The sequence below is a fragment of the Carassius carassius genome, chromosome 38 (genome assembly GCF_963082965.1).
Source record: "Carassius carassius chromosome 38, fCarCar2.1, whole genome shotgun sequence".
Taxonomy (NCBI): domain Eukaryota; kingdom Metazoa; phylum Chordata; class Actinopteri; order Cypriniformes; family Cyprinidae; genus Carassius; species Carassius carassius.
In genome coordinates, this window is record NC_081792.1 from 24,141,565 (window position 1) to 24,160,432 (window position 18,868).

General features: G+C 37.3%; 2 protein-coding genes and 1 pseudogene across 2 annotated transcripts; 1 reads left to right on the forward strand and 2 right to left on the reverse strand.

Moving 5' to 3' along the window:
* Window positions 1-1,795: 1,795 nt before the first annotated feature.
* LOC132119600 (transmembrane protein 44-like) lies at window positions 1,796-8,236 on the reverse strand. Its single transcript, XM_059529708.1, has 9 exons — window positions 7,964-8,236; window positions 7,762-7,891; window positions 7,506-7,596; window positions 7,114-7,274; window positions 6,905-6,991; window positions 6,427-6,597; window positions 6,111-6,332; window positions 5,859-6,002; window positions 1,796-2,078 (listed from the first exon to the last, which is right to left on the reverse strand). Exons 1-9 carry the CDS (start codon window positions 8,107-8,109, stop codon window positions 1,890-1,892), a joined length of 1,341 nt encoding a protein of 446 aa, XP_059385691.1. The 5' UTR covers window positions 8,110-8,236; the 3' UTR covers window positions 1,796-1,889.
* Window positions 8,237-10,262: 2,026 nt separating this feature from the next.
* Window positions 10,263-14,456, reverse strand: LOC132119205 (large subunit GTPase 1 homolog; annotated as a pseudogene).
* A 2,017-nt stretch (window positions 14,457-16,473) lies between these two features.
* On the forward strand, window positions 16,474-17,814 carry LOC132119601 (protein FAM43A-like). Its single transcript, XM_059529709.1, has one exon. It carries the CDS (start codon window positions 16,684-16,686, stop codon window positions 17,725-17,727), a length of 1,044 nt encoding a protein of 347 aa, XP_059385692.1. The 5' UTR covers window positions 16,474-16,683; the 3' UTR covers window positions 17,728-17,814.
* The last annotated feature ends 1,054 nt before the right edge of the window (window positions 17,815-18,868 follow it).

The following is an 18,868-nucleotide window of genomic DNA, read 5'->3' on the forward strand; positions in this document are numbered from 1 at the left end:
GAGAAGTGGAAAAAGAGAAAAGTATTCAAGATAAGGGTGAGCAAGTTTAAAAGTATATTGTTGAAATAGCGGTTGCTGCATCGTGGTGCAAGCGCTTTGAAGACGGGTAGTGAATGAAACAACAGTAATGAACATGAAGGCTATTGTTAAAGTGGGCACTTCAAAATGCGTGAATAATTGTAGATATCTTATTATATATAATGGTCTAGCTTTTTAGAGTGCACAGTAGCTTATTTTCTATCGATGTTTTACAAGACTAGGCATTTGTTGGGTAAAAGTTCTGCAAAAATCAGAACAGCAGAAGTTCTGAATAAAAATGTAGTTCACTCTCTGACTGCAGGTGGCGCTTTAGGAGCAGCAGAAATACTGCTGTTACCATGGTTACCCCTCAACACAATGAAAGCATAAGTTCTGATACGTGCTTGTTTGTCACAGAGATCAAAGGTAGTTCAACAGTATTTACATGTTTTCAAACAGCAGTTCAGATTATTTTTAATCACTTTGGTGTTTATCAAATAACTAAATACTAGGACTGGCCCTGGGATAAAGGCAAAACAACGTTGAACCCCATTGACTTTCAATAAATGAAAAAAAAAAAAGAAAACAACAACAACAACAAGACGACATTTTCTTTTGTGTTCCATAAAGATATACAGGTTTGGAATGACATGAGGCTCAGTAAATAATGACAATTTATATTTTGGGATGAACTATCTCTTTAATATCTTACATTAGCAGGTACAATCTGCATATTTTTCAGCATTTATCTGAAGAATGGAAAACATGGTAAAAGATTATAATTAAAATAGAGTAATCTATCATTTAAAAAAAAGTATAATTAAGATTTTACATTTTTTGTATTTGTTTAATACAAACTAAAACAAGCCAAATTATCAGTGAAATTAATAATCAAATAAATAATGATAATATAAAATAAATAAATCAGCCTGAACACACATAAGCCATGTCTACACCTAGTCAAAACATGTAATACTAAATATACCTATATGCATAAGACACAGAAAGTGTAGAACTTTGTGAATGAATAAATTCTAGCTCTGTAGATTCTGCGTGGGCCAAAAAATTATTCACATCCCCAACACAAAGCCACCAGCACAAGAAATGTCATCATGTTCTTGACATACTCTAATCAACACATTGTCTTGTTATCATGCTTTGAGGGAGTCTTATTTCCATCTGTTAAACCTGACTGACTGAGATACAAAGAGCGTGGGAGGCAAAGTCACAAGTCAAGGCAGGCCAAGTCTGGATACCATCGAAGATACTGAAAACACTCTCCGTCTGGTCTACACCTTATCTCGGGACACTGGGCTGTGTCCAGTCTGGCTAACTATCAAAATAAAGGAAGTGACCTCCCGACATAGCGAGCATGCAAAAGGGTGATATTGTTTTTATTAGGGCAGTTAATGTGACACCTCCCTTCATTTGTCAGTGTTCTGTATCGTCTATGAAAACGATAAGTCTGATAAGGTTTTCAGAGCCATCACATTTATCAGCAGCATGGCTCTGGAGAGGAAAGGGGACGACAATGGAAAAAGTCATCAACGTGAATGACAGGGAAGTGCCGGGAGCCTTAGTCGCCATGAGGGAAAGATACAAGAGTAGATCGGCCTTCTAAAGTTGGTAACAATAGGTGCTGAGGTACTGTACTGTATGAGGAAAAACTGTCACAACACCTCCTTTGCAGGTTAACTCAAAACTGTGCTTGACAATCCAAGTTCCATAAAAAAGCATGTTGTTGATATCAATGACATAAATATCTTTACACATGACATATAGTTTTGCATTGCTTTATTAAACTTCAAATACACTCAAATCATGTTAATGCGAGATCATTCACCCGAGTGGCATCGGGTTTAGCTGTCGGATTATGTGGACGCCGGCTTTTCCGTTAGCTGTGCTCGGTTACAGAAGCAGACATGAGAGCCAGTTCTGCCGGTTGACTTTGAGATCGAACCTGCTGGCCACTCCTGGAGAGGGAACGCCTCTGCTTTCTGCAGTTCTTCAGGAGCTTCCTCTACCGGGATCCACCGCGTTTTTGCTTCTTCAAAGTCCCACTTCATAAATCACAGAAAAAAAAGTGTACAGTAAGAATATGAACGATAGGAATTAATAAATATAAGAACAACATAAGAATAACATCGGACTTTAATAATGATACAAAGTTTCATGCAAAAAAAAAGTACATATTTAAAAATATAATTAAAAAACAAAACTAGTAATAATAAAGCTCATTTAATGAATACATTTAATGAAATCATTTAATAAAATGCTAATTTTAACTTATACATTTTATAAATAAAATTCCTTGAATAAGTTTATTAAATAAAAAAAACATTTAATGAATAATTTCATAAAAATTAAAATCATTTAATACATATAATTAATCATTTATTTAATAAAATGCCTTTAATAAGTAAATTTAACAAATAATTGTTAAAGTAGTTACAAATAATAATAATGAAAATGATATTTTATAGATAAGTAAATATATGGGAAAATATTCTGCTTTTGTGTTACACAGAACGAGATGAAGCTGTAAACATGATGAATTGTGGGCAAGTAAAACTTTATTTTGGGCTAAACCACTCCTTTAAGGCTTAAGTACAGAAATGTTTAGTTACACTTAGGCACAAACACAAACAACCCCTCCTCAAAGAACAGGGTTAAGAAACCCCCTCGGCCTGTCCACTGTTCCATCGGGAGGGTGACAGACCCGCTCTTAAAATAGCAGAGGGCCAAATCTCCTTTTGTACCACTTCCGATGCAGAAAGGTCCTGCCCTGTTCCTCTAATACAGATCTTTAACGGCAGAACAATTAAGCAACAACAAGAACTTCGGGAACACCAAACCCAGCTTTCTCCTTCACAACTGCTTACAGTAGATGACAATGGAATGAAATTGCAAGAATCTCCCATTTCAATTGGTCATAGTTAATAGCCCAAAAGATGTTTATTTTGTTCAACTCTCACAGCTAGTTATGAGTCTTTATATAACAAATTATCTTACTTATTTAACAATTCCACCTGTTCACTGATGCTAGTCACTCAGAAACTGAACTATTTCCCTACAGTAACAGCTATCAGAAATCATACATTTGTGACTGGAAGACTGAGCTTGACATTAAGAAAGATGTCATGGTCTGAACTCTGAGCGGTCCTTTATCACAAACTGTGGCTCAGGAGGTTCACAAGCTTAGCTTTTTCCTGTTTAGTGAATAAAACAAAGTTCAATTGTTTTCATCCAGGGCGATTTGCCTTTGTTTTAGATTAAATGACATCCTCAATCACTTGGCATTCTCAAAAGCCACTTTTAGAGAGCCAAGAAAGGACTAGACTGCAATACAACAACATTTTCAGCAATACCTACATGTACAATTTATGTTAAGTTATATTGAGCGAACAGATTAAAGTCAATTTTCTTTCAGATAAGTGTGCAAGCAGTATGTTAAATGAATACTGTAGATAAATCCTTTTGAAACACTGTCAAGACACGTGATTTGTTTCAAGTCACCTTTCCTCTTTAAATCTATGCTACCATCTACCCTCAGAAAGCAGTACTGCAGCCACCAGTTAAAACATTTGATGCTCAAACCCCCCTCCATTTGTTAAATCACAAAATAAGGCATAATAGATTCTATACTGTCATAAATGCAATGTCAACTAGCACTGCATTATTCATATAATTTATTACATGGAGATAACTTGAAAAACACACAAACTTTATTGTCGAAATCGTGTTTATTGTCTTCACGTTTCATAAGTGCAAATGTTTTTATATTCAGCTGAAACAAGCATAACTGGTTGCCTTTGTACATTTTTAGGATTTTCTGGTACTGTCATATGTTGTTACTTCTATTAGTCCATTTTGGACTTTCTGCACGAGAACACCCTCCGTCTTCGAATATGAATGAAACATACACTGCAGAAGAGTGTTGAGCGCTCAGTGTTCACATTGCCTCTTTCTGTATAGAATCATGGCCAAACATTTTGGCAGTGACATAAATTTGGGGTTTTGTGTTATGTTTTGCCGTTTAGGCTGTTGTGGTGTTCATTGTTTTAGTTTATGGTGTAGAGTGATCAGATGCATTTTAAGTTATAATTGGCCAAAAAAAGCTCATATTCTCCAAAATGGCGCTATGGTGATGTGGAGAGACACAGAGTAGACAAATTGTTGAATAAAGTTGTTATTTTTGTTTTATTCACGTACAATAAAAAAAAATTGTCGCTTAATAACGTTACGGTTCAAAAACTGATGGCAGATGAACTATGGACTATTCTGACGATGTCTTTCATACTTTTCTGGACCTTGACACTGTTATTTACTTGGCAGTCTATGGGACAGTCAAAAGCCTCCCGGTTTTCATCCAAAATCTTAAATTGTGTTCCGAAGACGAACAAAGCATTTACGGGTTTGGAACGACACGGGGGAAAGATGACAAAATTTTTATTTTGGGGTAGAGTAACCCTTTAATTAACTAAACATATCAGCAGCACATGTGAACGAGGGAATGAGTATTAGTCAGGTGAAATCACTATCATACTAATTAGATTGCAAGATCAGATGGATTATAAGAGGAGGAAACAAACACTTCCAATCATTGTGTTCTTGTTAGCAATGGTTACCTTCAAAGAAACACGTACAGCCATCATCGATTTGCATCAAAATGGCCTCACATGCAAGGAAATTGTGAAGCATCCTGAGACCATCCATGTGTCGGGTTGCTTTAAAACCAAGGGAGCGGGCTCTCTCATAATTCTGCCCCAAAACACTACCATGAATAATGAATGGTTTCAAAAAATCCTGCAAGAGCGTCTTCTTCCACTGATCCATGAGCAATCTGGTGATGGTCTGTGCATTTTCCAGCATGATGGAGCACCATATCACAAAGCAAGAGTAATAAAGAAGTGGCTCGAACATAATTACACTGAAATTTTGGATCCGTTGCCAGGCAATTCCCTGGATCTCAATCCCATAGAGAACCTGTGGTCCGTCCTCAAAAGGCGAGTGGACAAGCAGAAGCCCACAAATTGTGATCAACTCCGAGAATTAATAAGACAAGAATGGATTGCCATCAGTCAGGATTTGGCCAAGAAGCTAATATCCAGAATGCCAGAGCGAATTGCAAAGATTATGAAGAAAAAGGTAACACTGCAAATATTGACAATTTTTTTGCCAATAAAAGCCTTTAAAACTTATGATATGCTTATTGTTTTTTTAATATACCATAGAAACATGTGGGAAAATTATCTACAAATACTGAAGCAGCAAACTTTGCAAAATACAAAATGTATGTCACTGCCAATGACTGTGTGAATAAAACATCAGGTCATGAACAGACTACCATGTCTCTTTGAATTTGAATCTAGATTTATTCACAGCGGCCTTTGAAAACCTATAAATACTTTATAAATGAAAAGAAGCATATCTTTTTAAACCAGTAAACTCCTGGAAAGTCAGAGGGTCCAGTAAGCAAATTCAAACAGCAAGTTCAAAACAGTACCGGCACTTCTTTTTTTTTTCCATGTATTAGTTTGTGTTAGGTTAATAATTTTACATATTATTTAAGAATATACAAAAAGATACATAGATTAAGTTAAAATAAAATAAAATACATAACTTTTATAAATATAATTTTTATAAATATATAAACCTATTTTATTTCTTTTTCATTTATTTGTATCTACTATTTTCATTTTACTTATAACTTGTTTTGTGCATAAATTCAGCTATATGAAATCATGCGTGTAGGTCTCAGATTCTCAGACAGTACAGGTCGGGTCATTTCATTTCGAGTCGTGTCAAAGCTCTGAAACGAAAACGAATGGTGTTCTAACCTCTAGTTCAGAGGCGACAGAGGATGAATCAGTCGAGGTACCAGAAGAACACGGTTCATCAACCCGTACCACCCTGACAGTCCTCTTTAGAGGAAGACTCTCTGATGAGCCGTCCCGTGAGATGGTCACCTCCTTGAGACAAACCTGGAAGAGGCACCAGTCAAATATACCATGACTTTTGATTTGAATTAGTATTATTATAACTTATGGACTGCTCAGTAAAACATAAACAAAAAAATTAAAAGTGCAAACCTTCCTCATTGGCTGTATGTTGACATCCATGTATAGTCCCATGTCAGTCCCTTTGGGAGAAATGCCTCTTGCTGACAGGTGCTTCTTCTTGTAGCATTCAACATTGTTGTTACACAGCTGACCCGTGACAGAAGAGTCACCTAGTAAAGATTCAGTATCAGAGTCTAAAGACCGGACAGAAGGGCGTTTATGGTTGGATCTGTAACAAATGAGGACCACAATCTGAACATCAAAGTTAAAGAGCGGACTGAGAACACTGGTACATTAAATGCAGTATTTTCAAACTTAGTCATTTATAGTCTGTGTCAAAGGATACAAAAAGATCCAGAACTGCACAGCTGATAGCAGAAAGTATCCATGGCATTGCTTTGACCAAAGATCTTAGCTGTGTGTCATAGAGAAGAATGGCAGATGCATACAGAGTTCCAGCTACAGAACACAGAACTCTAGCGCACACCTGCACAGCAGAATTCTGCTCTCCTCTATACTGCAAAAGACAGAAAAGACACATTGGGACAGTTTTATCAGCTGTTTGGACTCTCGTTCTGACGGCACCCATTTACTGAAGAGGATCCACTGGTGATTAACTTATGTAATGCTAAATTTCTCCAAATCTGTTATGATGAAGAAGCAAACTCATCTACATCTTGTATGGCTTGGAGAACATTTTCAGCAAATTTTCCTTTTTATGTGAATTATCTCTTTAAGCCAAACAAAAGGACACAGTAATGTGTTGGAATGAAGAGCTCAGAATAATTATTTACATTGCAAAAGTGCTCACAAATGCTACTTACAGCTTTCAGGATGAAGGGAAGCTTAGCAGTCCAGCTGATTGCGAAGGACAGAAGACCCAGCATGTAACCAAGGTTCTCAGTATGGTCCTGTTCCCAAAAAAAACGAGCAAAGTAACACTTGCTTAAGACAGACCTATAAATTTACATACAGTATCAGATATGGCATGGCTCTATATACTCCGGTCTCTTTTGACAATGAGTTTACTTACATCGAGGAACATTCCCAGTGGTCTCCTCATGGTTGGAGATACCTTTACTGGACTTAAATGGATAGGCAAACCCAAGTAGATGTTGCCACCCATTACAAACAGCAGAGACACAACTAGAAAATTCTGCCTCCTCCTCCTGGACACCATTCTCATTTTCTTTCCTTAAGAACATGATTGATAAGTCATTTATTGTGATAGATGAATGACAGCACAATTATATCAATGAGTGAGATATATAATTTTGTGTGTTTCTATGGAAGTTAAAGACTGTGGTATCAAATGTTCACACATTATAATTTGTTACGGTTTAATATTCTAAGATGTTATAATATTCAGTTCCATTACTGTGATGTTCATTTAATTATTATTATTTATTTTAATCAAATCCTTACCCATTTTTGACTTGTACCATAAAAAAATGGAGAGAGATATTGACAGGAAATGGACAACATCCAAAACTGCCATATATGAAGCCATAGAAATCTGCAGTAGATGGACAGAACATGTGACTTTCATTTAATGTATTGGCATGGACAGTTTTGTGGGTAAGAATGGAATCGTTTATAGTTTATCTATTATTGTTAAAGAATTTGTTGGAATTTTAAAAATTGTGCTTTTGTTCTTTTTTTGTTTGAACTGATTTCTCACCTGAAAATCAAACTGTTTGGAAAGTAAGGCGCCCACTGCGCTGCACAGGTTCCCCACGAAACAATACAAAGCGCAGACTGCTTCATCACCCCAACTCTTGCTTCGGGTTTTGCATCTGTGATAAAGAAGACTGAGAGATAGCGACAAATGAAGAGCTTATCCATTTACAAACTTCGACTAATTTTAGTCACACCACACTCACAGTGAACAGGAAACCAGTAACATCAAAGCAGACAAAACGTAAAGAGCAGCTGAGATGCAAGTATGTTCTTCATATGTCGAAAGAAAGCCTTTAACAAACTCTGGGCTCCATCGGTAGACATTGTAGAAGATTGTCATTTTATCCATATGTTTCACTTAACTGTCATCCATTGAGGGAGATGAAACACTGAGAAAACAAATTGTTTGTTTCTAACTTCTATCAGTTAGCTGCCAGCTGTATGAATGCAGTGAACCACCCGTCAATCACCTGTACCTTTTAGGTAACGCCCACAGGCTTATCTCATACATATTAATTACGTACGCTGACGTCCATCCAGATGATTGGCTGTAAGGCTATGGATAGAACGCGGTCTCTAGCCAGTCCTCAGTGTTGCCAATTTGGGGATTTTGACACCAAATTTAGCTACTATTTATAAGTATATTTACCTGTATTTACTTTGTTTTCATATTTAGCGGCTTTTTGTTAAAAATTGGGACTTTTGAGGGTGGTTCTAGAGATTTTCTGAGGGAGGGGTTTGACTGGCAGTTCTGCACTCGCAAATCTATTCTATTATAAACTAAAACAAGTGTGTGTGTGCAAAATGCATGTAGTTTATTATAACCTTTTGTCACTGACAAACTGCATAGAATATTTCCAAATATGTGATTGAAAGAAGTAAAAAACTTGCAACAGTTAATCTCCAATCTCAGCATCAAAAATACACATGTTCCATTCTAGATGAAAACTTATTTTATTTTTCTTTAAAAAGGTAATTTACAAACCTTTGGTTAAAACTACCATACATTTCCACACAATCTTATATTTAAATAGTATTATAGCTTGAAGAAAAAATGTAGTATTAATGTTAAATTTGAGACAAATTAGATACAAATTAGAAACTGTCACTAAACGTATTTGATCATTGTCAGCTTTGTTAGACATCCATATATTCTACTACATGTTATCCATAATTTTAGTAAAGAATAAAATTACATTCAATGACATTTACAGAGGGCTTCTTTTATTAGTGTTTGCCTGTGTTCATTAATCTCTTCATCCCATACACTGATAAAAAACAGAGTGATGGTTTGTTCAGGGTTCCCACACTTTGATTAACTTTAAATTCAAGGACCTTTCAAGGACTTTCTACATTATGTGGGGACACATTTCAAGTGAGAGCGAGGTTACATCGTGTTTTCTTGTAAGATACATTGATACAGTTTTCATGTGTCAAACACAACTATGCAAAAAAGCTTCTCTTTTTTGCATACATTTTTGGACCTATGATCTGATTTGATCTGATTGTATTTGTTGTATTTTTGTTTTGCATAAAACTGAAGAATATTTTCGGCAGTGTCTGTGCATCATTGAGGTACCATCCTAGTAGTTTTGTGCATGCATGAACATCATGTAGGGTGACCCTATTTTAGTTTTCCAAAAAGAGGACAGTGGGTGTTGGTGGGGGGAGGGGAGGGGGGCAGGGGTGTGGTTGGTTGGTGGTTAAAGTAGTGCCCAAAGTAGTGCAATGACCATATCCCAAATATTAAAAACTGAAAATGTCATTTACATACCTAAAATATTTTTTTTACAATCACTATATACTGTACACACATATTGATCATAAACGCAGCTTAAATTTCAAACAGAATTCAAAAGAAATCAAACAGGAAAATTCAACGCAGTTCTCCAATACAAAATGGACTGGGGACTGTAAAAAACAAAAGCCGATTTCAGATTCACAAAGTGAAGTGAATTTCAGATTCACAAACTTTCAAGAATTTCAAGGACCCGTGGGAACCCATGTTTGTTATTATGAGTGATATTTTAAACAATGAGGAATTTCCAGCAGCACTAATCAATCACATTCATGTATGAGCTATGGTGAAATTACGTTCTTTGGAATAAAGAGTGTATCCAATCCAAACATTTTAGAATATGGATTATGCATCCAGATGTTTGTTGAGTCTTCTCACTTTCTCCTTCTTGTTCCGATTACCATGTTTTTTTCCAAGGTTTCCCAGTCTGTTGTTCTGTGTTTGCGTTTAAAGGCCAAACAAGACCACTTCCGTGTTTCAACATCTAAACACCCTTGGTCAGCGCTTGCACATTTTCCTATGAAAAATAGAGATTATGAGCATTGTGAGTGGTTTAAACTTAAAAACAAAAAATCTATTATTTCATTTTCAGTAGCCATGTAATGAACAGGCAGGCACTGCCTCAAACCCATTCAAGGAATGAATCTCACTTGATGAAAGAAATGTCTGTCCACTGTGTTCTCTATGCGTCTGACTTTTTCTGGTTAGTCAGCATGGCTAGCCATCTTTTCGAATCCTCTACTCCTCCTGGCAAACCTGGCATGCTGAGGCTGAAAGTCTTGAGGGTTGATGTGAGGTGGAGGGTGGCAGTAAAGGAGTTTACCCTGTAGAAAATCAGTTAGGAACAGGTTAGCATCTCTCATTCTCAATGATTATCTATAAAACTATAAAATTTATTAACTATAAAATGCACGGAAAGGCACTTACGGTGACATAGTCTTTCAAAATATAACAGGCTGATCTTGATTGGTCTGGCTGGCCATGTGCTGTCATGAAGCCTCTCATATCTGTAGCAGAGAATACATTATGATTGGTTTATTGTAGCAGGGTTGGTCAAGAATGGGGTGAAATGCCTTAATGTGTACATTGTGCAAAGAAAACTGACATCCATAAGCCATGAGCAGCTCCTTGTGAGTCGAGGGTCGATCGGGGTCCTCGTCCTCCCTCGGCCTGATGATGTTGATACCGTAGGTCCCCTCTAGCACAGTTCGAGGGATAGTCTGACATACGTATTTAGGTTAAGGACAACATTTTGCTATTCAAACTCTGCCACTTTGTCAGATAATTTAGGACACTATGGCCTGGTTTCATAGACAGGGCTTAGCCTAAACCAGGATTAGGCCATAGTTCAATTAGGACATTTAAGTAATTTTTATAAACATGCCTTAGAAAAAAACATTACTGGTGTGCATCTTGAGACAAAACAAAGGCACTGATACATTTTAAGATCAATCAGTACAAGTTTCTTTCATTTGAAACAACTCAGACTTGCATTTTAGTCTAGGACTAGGCTTAAGCCTTGTCTGTGAAACCGGGGGTAGGTCTAATAATATACATTGCTATTTAAAAGTTTTGGATGAATAAGATCTTGTTAAAGAAATTAATACTTTTACTGAGCAAGAACAATAGAGACATTTATAATGTTACAAAAGATTTAGATTACAAATAAATGCTGTTCTTTTTTCCCATATTCATTAAAGAATCTTAAAAAAAAATGATCATGGTTCACACAAAGATATTAAGCAGCAAACTGTTACTCACTTCAAATTAGAAACTGTAGTTTTGATCAAATAATTGCAGTCTTGGTGAGCATAAGAGACTTCTTTCAAAAACCAACCCCAAACTCGAATGGTAGTGTGTTAAAAATGTGGTTTCTTATTATCCTTGTTGTTTAAAAAGGTTATCAAAGAGATGGATGGAAAGTGATCGCTCATCTGATCGATGGGTAGGATCCCGCTGCAAATCATCACGGCTTTGGTGGACACAAAGGAAGGCATGACTAGTCCGGGACAATCACACAGGCAGAGACCGGGGTCAACAAACAGAGTCTGAAACATGTGACACACCAACACCCAATGAAAATACAATTAATGCAGACCTTTTAATTATGACATGCTCATAGACTGCTAAACTGCTAGTTGCTTGATTCTGATAGCTTGACAGCTATTTGTATACAGCTATATAATGTATAGGGAAGATGTAGGTTGTCCCTAAGAGTGATTTAAGGGCAAAAATGTGAAGAAATCATTTTCAATAACTCTATTATGGATTGTTTGTTAATTAGATAGAAAAATACTCACCTGAAAATGCTTTGTGTGTCCAGGTGTAGCTGAAACTGAGACTTTCTTATTCCTCAGGATGGTGTTGATGGTAGAGCTTTTTCCAACGTTGGGATATCCCACCTTAAAGCGAATTTAGAGTTTAAATATGAACATGAGTTCTGAAGGACAGTGACAATGCTTGGTGTAAGGTATAAAATTTCATTTAAAATCACCAATCCAACTGTGATTTGTCCATCTTTACATGTCGGCCCAGAACGCACAGCAGCTCATTTTGGCATAGCAAACGGCTTGAGTTGTAGAAAGATGAAACCGCTGTGGATTCCTCAGAGCTTGTCTGCCATTCAGTCTCATCAACACAGACTCTTGCTTCTTCAGTTTCCTCTTCTTCATCCTGCACACTATCATCTTTCTCTTCATTTTTTGAAGTGCTATGCTCCAAACGGAGATCTGTGACATTTTTGGAGGTTGCTTCCTTATCTGGATCACTGATCCTCTTGGTCCTTCAGCTCATCTTCTCCCTCAACCACCAAACATGGAAAAGTTCACAGTTCGCTTAAAAAAAAATAATGCTTTTGAAAATAACGGATCGATTCAAAACAAAGTATTTGTGTCATTTAAACTTTTTTGATGTTAATGGAAACCTAGAAATGTTTTTTTATACATACATACAATAAAAACAGTAACATTGTGAAATATTATTACAATTTAAAATAATTGTTTTTATTTTAATATATATAAAAAATGTATTTATTCCTGTGATGCAAAGCTGAATTTTCAGCATCATTACTTCAGTCTTCAGTGTCACGTGATCCTTCAGAAATCATTCTAATATGATGCTTTGGTGCTCAAGAAACATTTCTTTTTATCAGAATTATTATAATCAATGTAGAAACAGTTGTCCTGCTTAATATTTGTCTTTCTTCTATAAATACAAGGTTAAAAAACAACAACAACAAAAAACATTTGTGTTTTATATTTTTTGTTATATTACCTGAAGCTTACGAACCCCAAATTCAATCCTACTATCAACAACTAAAATGACTTTCAGTGCATCACTGTAGATCCATATATTACCTTCTTAGATAGTGAAAAGCACAAATTAAATGTCCACTGTATGAAAAAATGCAAACAAAAGCTCACCTCTTCTCAATAATTCTCCAGAGCTGCCTCCAGTAATCAAGATTCCTCTCAAAAGGGGTAAGAATCAACTTCTGTTCCTCTTCCAACCTATTATAAAAAGTGCATTTGTTCACAAACACTTATCCTGTTGGAGAATTGGATTTGATTGTCATTGGACTAAATTTATCAAACATTCACCGAGCCAGCTCTCTTCTCCACGTAAGGAAACTGTCCCTCTCGTTTTGCTGCAGGACCTCGGGGCTTGTGCTCTCGTCCCAAGGAGGCCTGCAGTGACAGAACACAACGCTGAATACATGAGCTGCTGCATGACTGTGCATCTACAACAGATCAATGGAATTTTAAAACAGGTTTAAAGAAATCACATTTAAATGCACAACAACTCACCTTTGGGGAATTCGTAACAACTGTTTGTTGTCCTCGTGGTGTTTCTTTAGCCGTGTGGACTCCTCAGCAGAAAGCAAGCCGGCCCTCGCCTCAGCTTAACTTTATATTCAGCTGAACTTTATATTCAGCTTCTCTGCAAAACCTCACCACATTTATTATTCTGTTCCAAACAGTGTTATTTTACTATTATTATTATAATATTATAGCTCTTATATATATTTTTTTCCGTTTTTATTTTAATTTTAGAAAATGTTTTTCCATTTTGTTATGCGCTTTGTAATTTTTATAAATCTTTACTTTTTTTGATATATTTCAGTTTTAGCTTTTATTTATTTCCAATAATTTTAGTGCTTCAACTTAACCTTATTTCAGATAGCTGCTGAGGCAACATTTCTAATTTTTTTGCTTAGTTTAACTTTTTTTTTTTAATAATACCATTCTAATATTTATTGTACTACATTTTAATCCATTTCAGATTAATTTCAGTTAATACAAAATAATAATAATTATTATAATGGTTTTTAGTCAACAATAATAACCCAGATTCCTAGAAGTAAACGTACAAATTATCCAGAGATAAAGTCAACACCTACCTGCAACAAATTCAGTTCCAGCAAGTTCAGCTGTGGCCAGAAAGTCGTCCAGAGAGCTCTGCTCTGTAACAGACTGCAGGTTGAGTCGACCCCAATCATATCCATCATTCAGCTCACTGGTGTGAAGCTAAAAGATTAGAACACAACCAGATTCAACCAGATACTGAACTGTTTCCCTCTTGCATAAAGAAAAAAATTTTCATTTTAAGATAATTTGTAGTCCACGTTTCGGCTTTACTGACATTGTGTTGATGATGGACTGAAAAATAAATAAATAATGTTTTTTCTTCCTAATACATAAATGTTTGTTGCTGCACTTTGTTCTATGATACACATATCATATGCCTTTTTCCCTAGATAAAACTTCACCCATGTGACATGTTTGTTATGGCAGAGAAAGGAAGTCTTATGGAATGGTCCATGAGAGGACCCTCTTCTTCAGACACCCAATGTGTTTAGATCCTGAATATAAATGATGTGCTTCCACGTTCGATGATTTAAGTAGAGCGCGTATGTTTTACATGTTAAAGAGGCTGATCACTATCTCACTAAAATATGTCCGAGGGGAAACAAAGGCTGCGCTTTGAATAGTTCCGGATGTAGAGTCGTTTGCAAACTGCTTGTAGCCACTGAAGAAAAAAAATAGAAATATTTCCCTTGCATTGTTGACATGCCACCAGTAGAGAGCATCACATAACAAGCGTCTGATTCGCCCAAACCCTTCTTGCTCCATCCATGCCTCCTTCGTCGTGGTGAGCGTGACTTCACCATGTACAACATGTTCCCGGAGCAGCAATCGTGTTGATCTTGGAACAACGTTCCAACGCTTATTAATCATTTCACACTGATTTTAGGAATACATTATGGGTAGGGTTAGGTTTAGCGGTAGGAATTGGGTTTAGTCTATATTTTTGAACAGTAATGTTGAACCAGGAACATGTCTTACTTGGCAAAATCACAGCGACCCTCTCTAATTTAGGGTGGGAGAGGGGCGATAATTATACTAAATTAGATCATTGAAATAATTAATAATTAAACATTAATAATGATGATAATAATAATAATAAAAGTTACATTTAATGCTTTTAATATATAACCAATACTTAAACACTAATACTAATTATACTACTACTACTGCTATTATTATATACGTCGCATACTTTAAAATGTCATTATTGCAGACATCCCCACCTGCAAAAAGTCATTTCAGGGAGTCATTCCCCCCCAAAAAAAGGCAGGAAATAGATCTCAGCTGTAGTCACCTTTCTCAGTGAGACTTTGCCTATCTGAATGGGAGAACTGAGATCTATTGGAGCAGCCTTCCCTGCACTTAGCCTCCCTAACATGTTGTGGTCCCTAAAAGTTATAAAAGCATAAAATATTATTTCTATAAGTTATAGGCCTATGTAATTATTCGTTAATTATGTTTAAAGATGTAGATTACTTTTACTATTTATATAATCTGCTTATACAATTTATGTAAACTGCATTTATTTATTTTCCATTGCAACTTTAAACAGGTCTAAGGAGTTGTTTTCATGTAGCCTTGGCAACTAGCCTGAATAATATGCAGATGAAATGAAACTTGTCAACTCACCTCAACATGCCTTTTGCAATCATATAACCCAAGCAAGCAAGACTGTCATTATGTTTGACACCTATAAGACAGGGGTACACTTTCGTGTAGTCTGCCGTAAAATGTGTCTTATACTTTTTTTTGTTTTGTGGCACTCTCCCTCTGCCATGGTACTCCTGTTTCTAGATAGACATAACTGATTAATTTTGTTCGGGACTCGGGAGAAGAGGTAAAAGCCCGCCCACACTGACAATTGATTGGTTGATCTGCAGAAACAGGCCAATCAGGATGCTCTCTGTCTTACATGCGCTTCGCACACACGTACATTAGCACACACACACGCAAGGTCTCTCACTCCCTCTCCCTCTCTGCCGTGCGTGCGCTACACGGTTTGAAACACAGTATCTGTTTCGCATGTGCGCTTTTGCTCGCTCGGTATAGATTCCGGGAGATTTTAACTAATTTGCGGGTCTCAGGGAGCCGCTTTCAATATGCGGGAGACTCCTGGAACTTCCGGGAGACTTGGGATGTCTGTTATTGTGGCATATGTTGTAATAATAAATTGCATTGTATTAATATATTTATTTATATTATATTCTGTATTATTAGTTTTATTATATTATAACATTATAGAAATTAAAAGAAAGTTTCACATCGAAATCATTAAATATATTTGGACATTTTATTGTCCCCAAAGTAGACAAAATTTAATCATGTCTTTACTCTTTGACATTCGCATAAGTTTGCACAGAAACGACAACAAATAAGCCGATTTGAAACACTTAAGATAAATATCCTTAATACATAAATATATGGAAATAGCTGGGCGAAACATCCCAGCCCCAGACACCATTAAACCCGGTTTGGTATCGTCCTCACTCTGTCGACCCCTCCGTGAGGCTGCGGTGGTTCATTCCGGTATATAACAAGCTGCTTCGCGCTACGTACTGTACAGAGTGTTATTTAGCGGTGCACTGAATGTTGCGTCAGATGCGATACTCCTCCGCTCACGTCTATGAAGTATTCTGCAACTTTGAAAATGTCTTAAAGCAAGCTGACAGATGACTAAAGCCTGTCTCAAGGTAGAATTTAGGCGTAATATAATTACTAGAGTACACTCAGCATCTTCATTTTCCTCAACTCGACCATTATGTTGTCCTGGAAGAAGAGCAAGTTCGAGCTGATTGAGGAAGACAAGCAGCAGTCCAAGCAGAAGGGCTATGCCGTGAGCCTCAACTACTCCGCGCTCACCTCCTTCGCCAAATCCTGCCCAGAAAACGCACTCAACAGAGTCGGGAGCATGTTCAAATCCAAGAGGAAAAAGGTGAAAATCACCAGCGAGGACCCTACGTATACGGTCTTATACCTGGGGAACGCCACCACCATCCAGTCCAAGGGGGACGGATGCACGGACGTGGCCGTTAGTAAGATCTGGGGCAAGAGCGAGATGGGCAAGAACGGGACCAAGATGAAGTTGACCATTAGCTCGCAGGGCATCCGCATGGTCCACGTCGACGAGAAGGCGAAGAGACCAGGACATCTGTATTTATTGCACAGGATCACCTACTGTGTCGCAGACCCGCGGCTCCCCAAGATCTTCGCCTGGATCTACCGGCACGAGATGAAGCACAAGGCGGTGATGCTGCGCTGTCACGCCGTGCTGGTGTCCAAACCGGAGAAGGCGAAGGCCATGGCGCTGCTCCTCTACCAGACCTCCGCGACAGCACTGGCCGAGTTTAAAAGACTCAAAAGAAGGGACGATGCCAGGCACCAGCAACAGCAGTTGGTCGGGGAGCAAACGATTCCCCTGGTGCCCTTGAGGAAGCTGCTAAACGGACAGTGTTACTACAAACCCCCGGTGGAGCGCAGCAGGAGCGCACCCAAGCTAGGCGCCATCACGGAGGACCTGATCGGGGAGGAGGAGGAGGAGAAAGCCATGCACTTTGAGTGCGAGGATATTCTGGACAACGACAGCGACTGTGTGGCCGACGGCAAACAAGAACTGTGCCAGATTATCAATGACTTGGGCTCGATGAGTATAGGGAACGACGTGCAGACGCTAAAAGCCGATTTGAGGGTGACTCGCCTGCTGTCCGGAGAAAGCACGGGCAGCGAGTCCTCCATAGATGGCAACCAAGAGACTATTTCTCTTCCCAATGGCATTGTGGATGGGAAAATACAAGAAGTCAGCTGATCGTCCTCGAAGATCTAAAGACAATCTAGTGAGCAATGACATGCGATGCTTCATGGTAAAGATGATGATGAAGAGCGTTTGGGTGCTTGAATTCACGGGATGTGAGCTGCCTACCTAGACATGTTTGGGCCAAACTAATGCACACTTTAAGAAAAAAAAATTGGAATTTGATTGCTGCCTTAAGTAAAATCAAAGTGATGCCAAAGTTATAATCTGCACTTTTTCAAAAATTTTACAGATTGAAAGAGTTGTTTAAATGTAAAATAAAAAAAAAATAATAAAAAAAAATAACCCAATGGATGGTAACCGAGACAAAACACTTTGGAATTTCAAAGACTCGGAGTGCCCCAAAATGCTGTCTAGGTAGTCAACTCAGGTATTGAGACACAAGCCATGAAGGTGTTTGTGGATTTAACAGACACTCGCACAATAATCCCTCTTTAGGGGTCTGGATTGAAGCACCAGAGGTGCTCTGCTCAATAAGACGCTTAAAGTCTCTGCTTAACCTCTCTATGGTGTAAGAGATTTTAGGAATGATCTTGTTTACCTAATAAGTTTCCGTCAAGGAAATGTTCTTCTTTCTATATTTTTATTTTACTGAGAAAAACCGCAGTCCTGAAATCTTTCTTTCTTTCTTTCTTTCTTTCTTTCTTTCTTTCTTTCTTTCTTTCTTTCTTTCTGTGGTGTCTAAACTAACTGAACAATGAGTTACAAAACTACTTTCCTTTCCTTTGTAACTTTTTTTTTCTTTTTTTTTTGCACTGTGGTGGAATTCAGACAAGTATTGTGTTATTATTTATGTGCATAATATTGTTTTCCTATACATGTTCTTACAGACATATGTTTTATCTTTGCTGTGCAAAAGAGACAATTTTCCTGATGTACTGAGGTGTATATATGAAATACATGATGTGTAAACAACATGCATTATTTTTTAAGCAATGTGGTTTGTTTCCGTGAACACCAATAAAAATGTCAAATGTACATCAATGTCGAACATTCTCTGCAAAGTTAGCTAAAAACCAAGTAGATATGTAGGTCACGGTAATAGCCTAATAACCGTGTGTTGCGTTTTGTTCATTTTGACCCAGAGAGGATTTTCTTCTACCCCAAAATTCTAATGTTATATCACATTAGACTA

Bases quoted from the DNA above. Each gene is read 5' to 3' on its own strand.
- LOC132119601 (XM_059529709.1), top strand. From the start codon at position 16,684: ATGTTGTCCTGGAAGAAGAGCAAGTTCGAGCTGATTGAGGAAGACAAG.
- LOC132119600 (XM_059529708.1), bottom strand. From the start codon at position 8,109: ATGGATAAAATGACAATCTTCTACAATGTCTACCGATGGAGCCCAGAG. The intron at 6,333-6,426 runs GTATCCTTTGAC...TTTGATGTTCAG, and splicing joins GTGCAGTTCTGGATCTTTTT to ATTGTGGTCCTCATTTGTTA. The intron at 6,003-6,110 runs GTTTGCACTTTT...TGCCTCTTCCAG, and splicing joins ACATACAGCCAATGAGGAAG to GTTTGTCTCAAGGAGGTGAC.